At 36.2% G+C, this 13,864-nt stretch overlaps 1 protein-coding gene across 4 annotated transcripts in view; it reads left to right on the top strand.

Moving 5' to 3' along the window:
* Positions 1 to 13,864, top strand: part of SNAP91 (synaptosome associated protein 91) — a 144,371-nt gene that overhangs the window by 118,752 nt on the left and 11,755 nt on the right. For all 4 annotated transcript variants that reach the window (XM_042986748.1, XM_042986747.1, XM_042986746.1 and 1 more), the window contains 4 exons: positions 495 to 629; positions 2,283 to 2,432; positions 5,804 to 5,834; positions 6,800 to 6,911. In XM_042986748.1, the coding sequence (XP_042842682.1) occupies positions 495 to 629; positions 2,283 to 2,432; positions 5,804 to 5,834; positions 6,800 to 6,911 (428 nt within the window). The remainder of the gene's footprint in view (positions 1 to 494; positions 630 to 2,282; positions 2,433 to 5,803; positions 5,835 to 6,799; positions 6,912 to 13,864) is intronic.

Here is a 13,864-nt window from a genome sequence, read left to right as displayed (position 1 = left end):
GTTGCCCCAGGTTCTCTCAGCCAGGGTTGAGATATATTCTTATGTGCTATTTCATTTCTAATTAAATTAGATCTCATTAATACATGACAAAACCAGCAGTTTCCAGAGGGGAGATTGGGGGTGGGGGGCACGGTGGGGGGAAGATAGGTGAAGTAGCTGATGGGGATTAAAGAGAATACTTATCATGATGACCACTGAGTAATGTATAGAATTGTTGATTCACAATATTATATACCTGAAACACTAGTAAAACACTGAATGTTATACTTGAATTTTAGAAAATCAGTAAAAATCATTTAAAAATACATGACAGATATCAAGATATGTGAAAAACCTTTTAAAAAACTAACATCCAGGTTTCATTGACTTCTCATCTACCTGCATTCAATTCCTTCTCAGTCTTCTGTAACTCTTCCTGACTCTGTTTTTCTTGCCTTTACCTACGTTTAGTTGTTTCTGCTTATATTTTTCTGGAACTGTTTCTTTCCCCCCAGGATTTGGGGGTTCTTTTATGGCCCCTTCTCCATCACCGGTGACTCCAGCTCAGAATAACCTGCTGCAGCCCAATTTTGAAGCAGCTTTTGGAACAACGCCTTCAACTTCTAGCAGCAGCTCCTTTGATCCATCAGGTGAGGCAGTGACTTTCAAACGTTCTTTGCATTTGTTCTGATTATAAAATATGCCACCTAAGGTTAGTGTGATATCAGAAAACTCATAAGCAAATACTGAGTGGCGACCTGGTTTTAAAACTTTAATAAATCTTTTATTCTGTGTTTTAAGTAAATATTTCAGTACATTTTAGAAGATTTAAGGATAACCTGTAATCCTTTTCTGTGTTTCTGTTTTAAATTTTTAGCAGAGATCTAACGGCACACACACCATCTGTTTGCATGAGCTTACGTGCACATGGTTTAGAGACAGTTAAGGGAAAACAAACATTTTATGCAGTATCCGAATGTGTGGACACTCCCAACTGCTATTGCTTACACCCTCTGAAGCTTGCATGGCCCTCGGTTTTATGAAGTTGAGACACAAATAGTATTCTTTGCCTGCCTTTAATCTTTCATCCTGCTGTCATTTTGTTTGTATTCTCTTCCATTCTACTCTTCCCATGCTGGGTCCTTACTACAAATTTTCAATTGGTGAGTTTTTGGCAATTAAATGTGCTTCAGAAACACCCTAAATATATCCCCTGCCTGACAATTTGGTTGCTTCTATTGCCAGTGCCTAGTTGAATGCTGTCCCTTTCCAATTTAGAATTACCGTATGGTAGTGTTTGTGGTAAATATTCAAAGTTCTTTAACAAAAACTACCCACAAAAATTTCGACGCGGATAAGATATTAGCAACAATTTATGTAGATCTTTTGAGTCTGCATTTTGAATGGTCTTTCTGTATTTGAGGAATGAAACAAGTGGTAACTGGTTACATAGTGATTAGGAAACATCAATAATAGAATGATTTCTAATGTTTAAAATAGTTTTTCCCTTAAACATTCCTTGAAAGTTAGAACCTAAATTGATTACTATAATGAGGAGGGGGAGGGTCACAATTTTTTACTTCTAAAATATGGTCAACTGTTTGTCATATACTCATTACTAGGTACTAACCATTAGATCAGGTTTTATTCCACCACTAACTTCGTAAGAAACTAGGAGATCTAGCCTTCTTTCTCATTTAGAATTGTTTTAAAGATAAGCATTATAGGAAAACAAAATAAGCATTGTAGGATCTGAGAGTACATTATCTAGGCTTTGCTGTAAATTACTACCATTTTCAATAAAAAAGTATTTTAGTGATTGTTTTTAATAAGAGTACCACTTATTGAGTGCCTATATAGAGGAAGCATTATAATAAAGACATGACATATATTATCTAATTTGATCTTGACAACAGGACCATGTGGTAGTAGTATTCTTCCCATTAGTTTTCAGAGGAGAAAACTATAGCTCAGACAGTGATTTTCTCAAATTCACACAGTTAGTGAGGCATGCAACTAAACTGAGCCTAATTCCAACCCCAAAATCTGTGCTCTTTCCTGTACATTACACAGATTTTTTTCCATCTTTATTTATGTTTACTAGTATTTCTGTACTTTATGGGTAGACATATGTAGACATGTTCTTCTACGTGTTACAGTCATAAAAAGTGTGAATTACATGCCTTCTTTTGTAAGATTGTACATTCACTTGTTTTATAGTTTTTCAAAAGACAATTTCCATCTAAGTTTGCATATGGCCTTATTTTTCCAATTATTCTGACTCTGGTCTATTTGATTTTTAGTGTTTGATGGTCTAGGTGATCTACTGATGCCAACCATGGCACCAGCCGGGCAGCCTGCACCCATCTCAATGGTACCCCCCAGTCCAGCCATGGCAGCAAGCAAAGCCCTTGGGAGTGACCTTGATTCATCTCTTGCCAGCTTAGTAGGCAGTGAGTAATACAGTTGTTTGTTGTTGGGTTTTTTACTGTATCATATGTGAATTTTTGTTCTCTATCCTTTCGTATATATTTGTTTCTGGATTCACTTACAGGTGAGTATATCAAGGAGCGGACAGAAATTCTTAATGTTCTACCCAGTACAGTTCCTTGAAGGATAGACAATTGTTGTGCCATTGTTTCACAAGCAGCACCCATGCTGTTTTTAATATAAATTACTAAAGGGATAGAGAGCATATGCAAGTGTCAAACCAAGTACATTATGTATACTAAGTACTTAATTTTTCATTTCACTTGGAAATAACACAAAGTAACTTAAATACTGAAATAATGACAATTGACCATCCATGTGAATTTTGGTTACTCATTCAACAAATACTTACTGACTACCAAGCACTCTTCCAGGCTCTAAGGCTAAATCAGTGAACAAAACAGGTATAAATTTCTGTTCTTACGGTGCTCAGGAAGGGGAGAGACAAACAGTTTGAAATAAGTAAGTTCTGTAGTACATGAGGTCATAAGCATTCTGGGGAAGAAACAGACCGGGCGAAGAGGAGTTGGGAACACTGCAGAGGGGAGTTGGGTTCCCTGAGAAGGTATATTTTGAGCAAAGATCTGAAGGTAAAGGAATGAACCACATGGATCTGAGGGAGAATATTTGCAGGCAGAGAAGATAGCCAGTGCAAAGGCATTGGGGCAGAAAACTGCCTGTCATATTTGAGGAATAATAAGGAGACCAGAGGCTAGAGATGGGTAAAGAGAGAGTCCTAGGAGATGAGGGCAGCTAGTATAAAGACTTGCCTTTCCTTTTAACCCTGAAATTGATTCTTTATTAAGGTGAATGGGTTCACACTGCCGATACCTTTTCATTTTAAGTAAAAGTGAAGTATTTTTTAATAAAATATCTTCCAAAACTGAAAAAAAAAAAAAGATCTACATACCCCCTATCAATATTCCAGTTTCCTTGTTTATAGAGCTTGATGAGTTGAACCTAAAATTCGTATGGAAATGCAAGGAAGCCAGAATAGCCAAACATTCTAAGTAAAGAAGAATAACCTTGGAAGACTCACGTTTAGTGATTTTAAAACTTACTACAAAGCTATAGTAATTAAGAGAAGTGGTATTGCCTAGGGATGTGCATATACCTCAGTGGAATAGAATAACAGTCTAGAAATAAGCATACATCTGTGGTCAGTTGGTTATCACCAAAGTTGCCAATACAGTTCAATGGGAAAAGAATTATCTTTCCAACAAATGGTGTCAGGATAGCTGGACATCCACGTGCAGAAGGATGGAGTTAGATAATTCAACTCCAAAATATTACTTTGCTTACTGCAAAATAATTAATTCACAGTGGATCATAGAACTGTATGGATCATAAGTGCCAAAACTATAAAACTCTTAGAAGAAAATGTGTTAGTAAACAAATCTTCGTGACCTTGGATTGGATAATGTTCTTAGATATGACACCAAAAGCACAAGCAACAATAGATCAAAATAGATAAATAGAACTACGTTAAAATTAAAAACTTTTGTGCTACAAATGACACTATCAAGAAAGTAAAAAAATAACCCACAGAATGGGAGAAGGTATTTGTAAAACATATATCTGCTAAAGAACTTATACCCAGAATAAATAAAGAACTCTTACAACTCAATAATGAAAATACAAATAACGCAATTTTATTTTTTTTAAGTTTCTTTATTTTGAGAGAGAGAGAAAGTGAGTGGGTAGGGGCAGAGAGAGAGGGGGGAGAGAATCCCAAGCAGGCTTTGCAGGGTTAGCGCAGAGCCCTATGTGATGTCGGGCTCAAACTCACGAACCGTGAGATCACGACCTGAGCCAAAATCAAGAGTCGGATGCTCAACCGACTGAGCCACCCAAGTGCCCCCAAATAACCCAATTTTAAAATGGCCAAATGATTTGAATAGGTCTTTCTCCACAGAAGATATATGTATGGTCAATATGCACATGAAAAGATGCTCCACACCAGTCATCTGGGAAATGCGTATCTAAACCACATGAGATATCACTTCTCACCCATTAGGATGGCCATAATTAAAAAAAATAAAATAAACAAAAACAAAAGAAAAAAACAGTGCTGATGAGAATGTGGAGACATTGAAACTCTAGCATTGCTGGTGAAAATGCAACTGTGGAAAGCAGTTTGGCAGTTTCTCCAGACCTGAAACAGTTACCCTTACAGAGCATACCATATAACTAGCCTAGAAGCTCTTCCCATACATCTCTGCCCAGCTTTGCTCAAATCTCACCTCCCTGAGGCCTTCCCTGAACACCCTGTTTAATGCCCATCACCCTCATCCTACCTGACCAGATCCCTTGTGCCCTGCTCTTCCTTTGCTTATTTCTGTAGGCTTTCCTATCACCTTGTAGTAGCCTACATAATTTACTTTATTATTTTATTGTTTTATTCTCCATCTCACTCTATTAGAATGCACATTCCCCTAGGATCAAGATCTTTGTTTTCTTTACTAATGTATCCTATGTGCTTACAACAGTGCCTGGCGTCTATGGAGGCTCAATAAATATTTGCTGAAGTAATCCGTGAATTGAGATTAGAGTGGAATGAGTAAGCCAATTATGTCAGGAGTCCCCAAGACCACCTTCACATTCAGAGATCCACTAGAATTCAGAGGACTCAGCAGCACATAGTTGTACTCACAGCTAAGATTTATTACAGCAGCATAATAAGGACACACAGCTGGATCATTAGGGCAAAAGACACAGGCAAGTTTGGGAGTATCCATATACCGACTTCCTTATGCTCTCCCCTTCCCAGGAGGGGAAAAGCATACAAAAATGCAGCAACACGTGTGATATTTCTGCCCAGGGAAGCCCTGTAGAGACTCCACACCCAGGTCTTTTATCGGATGCTGATCATGTAGGCACTCTGCTTAACACAGCCCAAAATTTCAGTCTCGCAGAAAGAAGGAAAGCAGGTGTTCAGCATAAACCACATTGTTTGTACAAACAGTTTAGACACAGTAGCCACCCTTATCATTAGGAAAAGTATTACCGCAGCATGGAGAACAGTTTACTAAGCTGGGTTCCTAGATGCCAGCCACATAGGCCTTTTAAGAGAACAGTCTCAAGCGTGCTGTGTTTACTCTTTCCTAGATACCAGCTGACATTAAAATGTGATCCTTAAGTATAATGTGAAGTAAAAGAAAATGTTAGATTTCTGAACATGTTTCCTAACATAGTTTCTCCTTTGTAAAATTGAATACAGTCATTCTTAGGCAAAATGTGGACTTTTTCTAGAACTCTCTTTGATCTTTTAAATGTCATATCATTTAAGCTGAGTATAGAGGTTTAAGTTCTTTTTTCTTTTATCCTTTTATAGATCTTGGAATTTCTGGTACCACATCGAAAAAGTAAGTATTTTTGAAATTATCTGGTTTTCTTGTGGCAGTGTATTTACATTTATTTGAGACGATTAAATGCATTGGAGTAATAACTTATTCTCGAGCTCAGTAATTTCAAAATTGGTTTTTACTGCATTCTGGACTTTTGTTTTTGTTATTATTCTACTGGAACCTCCAAACTGTTGGCTCTGCAAGGAAAAGGAACAATCTGTTTTGGTCTCCAAGATTGTCACTAAATTATAGCTAGAAATACTTCAGAATTATGGTTTGAATGCTTTAATAGCTTTAAATTCTAGAACACTATTCCTAGCTAACATTGGTTTTTAAAAGTCTGTCATGGAGGATCAATTTTAAGGAAGGATAGAAAGAATGGTCAACGATGTACCCTCTCTTTAGATGCACATTTCAGTACCTTTGAAATTGGGATGCATTTTACAGTAGATATATCTGACAGTCACTGTAAGGCAGGTTGTAGTCATGATGCAGTTGTGTGAAACCTTCTGATGAACCCTCCGACATCTAGAAGAAGTGCCATGATGGATGAAACAAACTACAGATATTTGATAAAGTATAGAGTATTTATGATATTTGGAAGTTTTTGTAACCAGTGAGGAATTTGGTTGAATTTTGTGGCACATTCTTCTATTGGAAGAATGCATGTTCCTCTAGGATCAGGATCTTCATTTTCTTCACTAATAATCCCAAGTGTTTACAACAGTGCCTGGCATCTATAGAGGCTCAATAAATATTGAGATCCAAACTCTAAATCATTTTTTATCAAATGCTTTTTTATACTGTCTTAGATACAATACAGTAAGACTCCTCTATAAGTTTAATTTGTTCTCCTTATTACCACTTGCCTTAAACAGACTACATCTAATCCCAAATAAAAGTATCTAAGGAGCCACACACATTGTTTTCTGAGTAGTGTGTTTTTAATACATATGTTTGTTTTTTTGCATGCTTGATTTTAGGGGCGACCTTCAGTGGAATGCTGGAGAGAAAAAGTTGACGGGTGGAGCCAACTGGCAGCCCAAAGTCGCCCCTGCAACCTGGTCAGCAGGTGTTCCACCAAGTGCACCTTTGGTACGTAGCCACCAGGGCCCAGGGCAGTGCTGACAATTTGCCAGTTTCCAAGCATGGGACAGAGTGCACTTTGTTTAGGTTTGCTACTGACATTGTACTTTTTCATCCACATTGAGGGGACATAAGCAGGATGCGATATTTACCAAAATGCAAATTTCATTGACTTTCTATTAATAGATTGTGGCCCATTTTTTTATTTTCATTATTTCAAAATAGTATTTATGCTTCTTTAGATATTACTTCTATATTTGTACAGTTATGGAAATAACTTTTCAAAATAATTCAGTATCACTGGTAATTATCCATATTTTGCTCCCATTTCTGTCGCCTAATTGTCTTAAGAAGTAATGAAAACTTTTTTTTTCTTACCAGAAAGATTGGGCAGTTTTCTGTTGTGTAAATGGACTTTGATTTTAAAACTCTATTAATTCTGCTTACCACTTTTTAAACTGAAATACTAACACCATCTTTTCTATAAAATTTAAATAGATTTCATGTTTGTGTATTAAATTTCTATTAATACCAATCATTCACTCTGGGAAAGAGTGTATCACTGGAAGTAAAGACTATCACTTTGTGAGATTTGTTACCACAAAAAGGATGTTTCCTAAGGCAGCAAAATTGACTGTTTTCCTGTATATGCTCCATTTTTGGCTAAACTGGGCTAGTCACTGTTTCCCAAGCTCAGTTGTAATTTTTCAGCTTTGCTTACTACCTTCACCTAAGTCACTCTTTACTAAGGCTTTCTTGATGCAAACCTTTCCTTGTTGCCTGAATTAATTCCTAACCATCACCCACCAACCCCAGCCAAACATGCATAGAAGTGAATTAGTATAAATTAGAATATAAACATTTTAGGTAGACTTTATTAAAATTAATCATGCTCCATAAATTAATTTCAATACCTGAATTATAGAATTTAAACATGTTTTCTTTTGAATAATTTGATAAATAGTAATGTGTTTATATATAAAGTTTTATTATAATTTTATAAATAAGTGTAAACCAATCTGAAAAGGGCCATTTGAACTAAAATTTACCACTAAACAATACTAATAGTATTAATCAAACTACAATTTATACTGATGCGGGATCACCGAGCCCAATGGTCAAGAAAGAATTTTTGAGATATTTTACGGTGCAAAAAAGTTGTTTATTGAAGTACAGAGATAGGACCCATGGGCAGAAAAAGCCCCATTGTAAGTGTGAGGAGTGACTGATTATAATAGGGTTTTCTGTCTTACGGAAGGGAAGGTGACATTAGGGCTCCAGGAAATTGAGTCTATAGGTTTCTGGAGGTCTGACTATTCTCAAGATTGTGCTTTTCTTGTAAGTCATTAAGACAGTGACAAACTGATGAAGTTTCATGTCCTCCATGACTGTGATCTTTAGCAGTTAACCATTGGCTTTTTCCTTCCTTTGTTCCTGGGCAGTCTTGAGTGCCCGAGAAATGTTAAATATGTCCCTCTCCCACCTTGGGGAGATTTTTGCCCTCAGCTTGCCTTTTGTTATCTCATCAATGAATACCACATATTGACATTAAATTTCACGATTTATATTATCATTACCAAATTAAAGAAACTAATTTTCTTATTCTCTTTAAAAGAGGTCTAAAGAGACCTCATGTGTTGTTCTGAGAGGTTTATACTTTAGTGTATTGCCCTTATTAGCAGGCTTAAACTTTTCATTGTTTTTTTAACAGGTTAATTTCAGAACAGTTACAGTGATAACAGAGTTTAAAGATAGACTGGAGGAAAGCTTGGGTATCTGGCAGATAAGCTGTAGGCTTAAAAAAAAGAATAAACAAAAAAGTGGTTGAGAACCACAGGTGAGGGTGGAAAGGAAGACAAGGAAGAAAATCTCAGGTAGAATCCACACAGGGGATCACTGTGAATGAAGCTACAAGACAGTGGTTGCCCGGGTTTCTTAATGGGGCGGTCACTAAACAATGAGGCCATTTAACCAAGAAGCAGAAGGAGGGAGAACTACTTTAGTAATAGTATTAAGTTGGAGACCTTCCTTGGTCAGCACCTCTCCTGAGATCAAGATTTTCACCATACAAGGTTACAGATTCATCAGATACTTAATTTACAGCTGGTCTGCTTCTTCAGGACAACAAGGCTACTCATTATCTGATTAGCAGGCACCGTCACTGAGAATGAGATTGATATTCTCTCTCTTTTTTTTTTTTAACTCCAAACTCCTTATTTTTATTTATGAAGCAGAAGATGTTAAGTTGTTAGTAATTAAACTCCAGGAAGTAAAAGACAGTACACTTTAGCATGAAGTATCCACAACAGCTGTGGAAAGAGAAACTAGACCAACAGAAATAATTTATCAGGAAGGCAGAGTCACATGTTGTTCTGTTTCTTTCTGGTTTTTTGTTATTTTCCTTGACTTTTTAGACAACAATATAAAGGCGGTCAAATGCAGAGTTATTTTATCTTCATTAACTCTAAGTCTTATATGTTGTCTATATAAATGTACTGCCATTTACCCATTTACTGCAAAGCTCTTCTTCTATAACAAAGCTCTGGCTTTGCTTTGACTTAAGAAACTATTCTGGCTTAATTACATAAGAAGGCCTCTGGCTTCTTCTCTCCACCCCATTCTTTCATAAAATGCTGCTTCCGCTTCCCTAAATATGTCTGAGTCTCTTTTTTTAAGCATATTCAAGCAAAGGAAGAGAGACAACTGAAATAAAACTTCTGCCTTGGAAGCAGCAAAGCAGTGTTTCCGTGTCCTCTGGTAAATCTGCAGGCCTCTCCTTTTGAGTAGGATATGAAAGAGCAGGTGTGAGGGTGAGCATCCTTCTGCTACCTTCTAAAGTTTCTATTGATAGACAAGAGCTAAGGTTACCTTCCCAGTTTGTTTCAGATTTCCCTCAACTGCTGCTTGGAGGTACAGCTGTAGAATTTTTCAGATCATAGAACTCAAGTTAGATCTAAAAATCTTAACAGGACTTGAATACTTTAAACATGTCTGCTGGCAGGGCTCTGTCATCATGGCCATCAAGAGCCCTGTGCTTCCAGGATTACTTTTTCCTGTTTTCCAATACTCACTTAAGTTTCCATCCTACGAACTGGGAAGATTCTTGCAGTTCAGAAACATACGCATTTGGCAGGGGGCCACAGAATCCACATTTCTTTCCCTAAAAACAACTAACCTTCGTGTGCCTACATATGAAGCATTCGGTAAAATGTTGAAAAGAAAACAATAATAATAAATAAAAAAGGACCTTAGGACAAATAATATTTGGGGAGTAAATTATTAAGGGTTAATCTGGTCAAGCAAAATGGAAAACTTAGACTATATTTAAATTATTTGACCTATTTATTTGATCAGCAATTTCCACAAGTTCATTTTATTTTGATAACTAACAAAAATCTTTTTTTTTTCATAGCCTGAAGTTCTAATGATAACAATTCTGGTAAATAATACAGTTATCATTGTATAATTCAATCCTGATAAATGATATGATTCTGAACAGCCTGTTACCTAACCTGTTGAAATGATGAGTAAGGAGTGAATCTGAAGTATAATACCTGTTTACCTGTTTTGTTTTTAATTTTTTTGATAAAATTTACATAAACATTAAATTCTCCATGTTCACAACTTTAAAGTGAATATTCATTCAGTATATATTCAGTGATTTTCAGTATATTTACAGTTTTAAAACTGTCACTATTGTCTAACTCCAGAATAGCTCCACCACCCCAAAAAGAAACACAATCCCTTTGAATTCCCACCTCTCCCTATCCCCTGGCATCTAATAATTTACTCTATAGATTTGTCTATTCTGGGTATTCCATATCATCAGACTCCTATAATATGGAGCATTTGATGCCTGGCTTCTTTTACTTAGCATGACATTTTCAAGGTTCATCCATGTTGTAGCACGTATCAGTACCTCATTTCTTATGGCTGAATTTGGATATACCACCTTCTTCAACTGATGGGCATTTGTGTCATTTCTACTTTTTGGCTGTTATGAAAAATACTTCTGTAATTTGTAAAGAAGTTTTTGTGTGAATATATGTCCTCAGTTCTCTTGGGTGTATACCTACGAATGGAATTACTAGGTCATGTGTAACTCTCCACTGAGCCTTTTGTTTTTTTGGTTTTTTTTATTTTATTTTTTTAAGTTTATTTATTTTTGAGACAGAGAGAGACAAAGCATGAACGGGGGAGGGTCAGAGAGAGGGAGACACAGAATCTGAAACAGGCTCCAGGCTCTGAGCTGTCAGCACAGAGCCCGACGCGGGGCTCGAACTCACGGACCGCGAGATCATGACCTGAGCCGAAGTCGGCCGCTTAACCGACTGAGCCACCCAGGCGCCCCTCCACTGAGCCTTTTGAAGAACTGCCAAACTTTTCCACAGCAGCCACGTCATCTTACATCCCCACCAGCAATACGTAGGGTCTCAGTTGTGGTTTTGATACAGATTTCCCTAATGATAAATGAGGTTGAGCTTTTTTTATGTGCTTCTTGGCCATTAGTTTGTTTGGTTTTTTGTTTGTTTGTTTGAGAAATATCTTCATATCCTTTGCCCATTTTATGATTGGGCTGTCTTTTTATTATGGAGTTCTAAGAAATCTTTATGTATTCTAGAAACTAGATACTTATTAAATACTGTATATGATTTGCCAATATTTTCTCCCATTCTATGAGTTGCCTTTTTATTTTCTTGATAGTGTGTGTCCTTTAATGCACAAAAGATTTGAATTTTTTAAGTTTATTTATTTATTTTGAAAGATAGAGCTGGGAAGGGACAGAGAGAGAGGGAGACAGGTGAATCCCAGGCAGGCCCTGCACTGACAGCACAGAGCCCAACATGGGACTCGAACTCAATCATGACCTGAGCTGAAGTTGGATGCTTAACCAACTAAGCCATCCAGGTGCCCTCAAAGATTTTAATTCTGATAAACTTCAATTTATTTATTTTTGTTGCTTGTGCTCTTGGTGTCATATTTGAGAAACAGTTGCCTAATCCAAGATCTTGAAGATTTACACTTATGTTTCTTGCCAAGAGTTTGTATACTTTTCTCTCTTACATTAGCCCTTTTACCTATTTTAGGCTCATTTTCATATATGGTATGGCACAGGGGTCCAAATTCATTATTTTGCATGTGGAAATACAGTTTTCCCAAAACCATTTATTGAAAAGACTCTTCTTCATTTATTGGCCTTGCCATCCTTGGCAAAAATCAGTTGACCATAGATGTCTGGGTTTATTTCCAGAATCTTTATTCTGTTGTATCGATTTATATGTCTGTCCTTCTGCCAGTACCATCACTGTTTTGATGTAGCTTTGAATTAAATTTTAAAACCAGGAAGTGTGAGTCCTCCAAATTTGTTCTTTTTCAAGACTGTTTGGCTATTCTGGATCTCTTGCATTCCCACAAAAATTTTAGGTTCAGAATGTCCATTTTTCCAAAAGAAACAGTTGAAATTTTGATAGGGATTACACTAAATGTATAAAGCAATTGAGAAATATTGCTATCTCAATATTACGTCTTCTAATCCTTGGACACAGGATATCTTTCTCTTTATCTAAGTTTTTTATTTCAACAGTGTTTTAACAAGTTGTTTAACAAAGTTTCAACAAGTCTTGTCCTTTGTTTAAGTTTCTCTTTTTAGTGATCTCTTTGCTCAATGTGGGACTCCAACCCATGACCCCAACATCAAGAGTTGCACACTCTTCTCACTAAGCCAGCCAGATGCCCCAAGTCTTGTACTTCTTTTAATTTTATTCTAAGTATTTTATTGTTTTTAATGCTATTGTAAATGAATTGTCCTTTTAATTATATTTTTTTATTGTCCACTGCTAGCATACAGTGAACACTACACTGATTTTTGCATATTGATGTTGTATCCTACAACTTTGCTGAATTTGTCTATTAGTTCTAATGGGTTTTTTGGTATATTGATTCCTTAGACATTTGTATATATAAGGTGATGTCATCTACAAATAGAGATTGTTTAATTTCTTTTTTTCTTTCTGGATGCTTTTTCTTTCTTTCTTACCTGATTGCCACAACTAGAACTTCCAGTGCACTTTTGTCTTTATTCTAAGGAGAAAGCTTTCAGTCATTCAGCATTAAGTATGATGATAGCCATGTGTTCTTTGTAGATGCCCTTATTCAGGTTGAGGAATTTCCTATCTTATCATGTGTGTTGAGTGGATTTTTTTGTTTTTTGTCGTGAAAGGATGTTGGATGTTGTCAAATGCTTTTTCTGCATCTACTTATATGATTATGTTTTTTTTTTTATATATTCTATCAATATGACATATTACATTGACTGGGTCAACCTTACATTTCTAGGATAAATCCCACTTGGTCATGGCATATAATTCTTTTAATATCTACTGGATTTAGTATGCTTGTATTTTGTCAAGAATTTCTGCATCAGTGTTCATAAAGGATATTGATTTATAATCTTCTAATGTCCTTGTTTGTCTTTGGTGTCAGGGCAATACTGGCATCAAACAATAATTAGGAAGTATTCCACAACTTTTTTTTTTTTTGGTATGGCTTGAGAAGGATTAATATTAATTCTTCTTTATAGTTAATAGGATTCACCAGTGAGGCCATCCAGTTCTGGGCTTTTCTGTGGCATAAGTTTTTTTTTATTGTTGACTGTATTCCCCATGCTGTACTTTTTTCATAACTAGAAGTGTGTACCCTTTAATTCCCTTCATCTTTTTGCCCATCCACCTCCCCTCTGGCAACTACCAGTTCTTCATATGTAAGAATCCGTGTTTTTGTTTGTTCATTTGTTTGGGTTTTTACATGCCACATTTAAGTGAAATCTTATGATATTTGTCTTTCTCTGACTTATTTCACTTAGCACATACCCTCTAGGTCACTAATGGCAAGGTCTCATTCTTTTTTATGGCTGAGTAATATTCTAGTCCATATATACCACATCTTCTTTTTCCATTCATCTC

The sequence above is a fragment of the Panthera tigris genome, chromosome B2, assembly GCF_018350195.1.
Source record: "Panthera tigris isolate Pti1 chromosome B2, P.tigris_Pti1_mat1.1, whole genome shotgun sequence".
Taxonomy (NCBI): Eukaryota; Metazoa; Chordata; class Mammalia; order Carnivora; family Felidae; genus Panthera; species Panthera tigris.
This window is presented reverse-complemented; position numbering and strand designations above follow the sequence as displayed.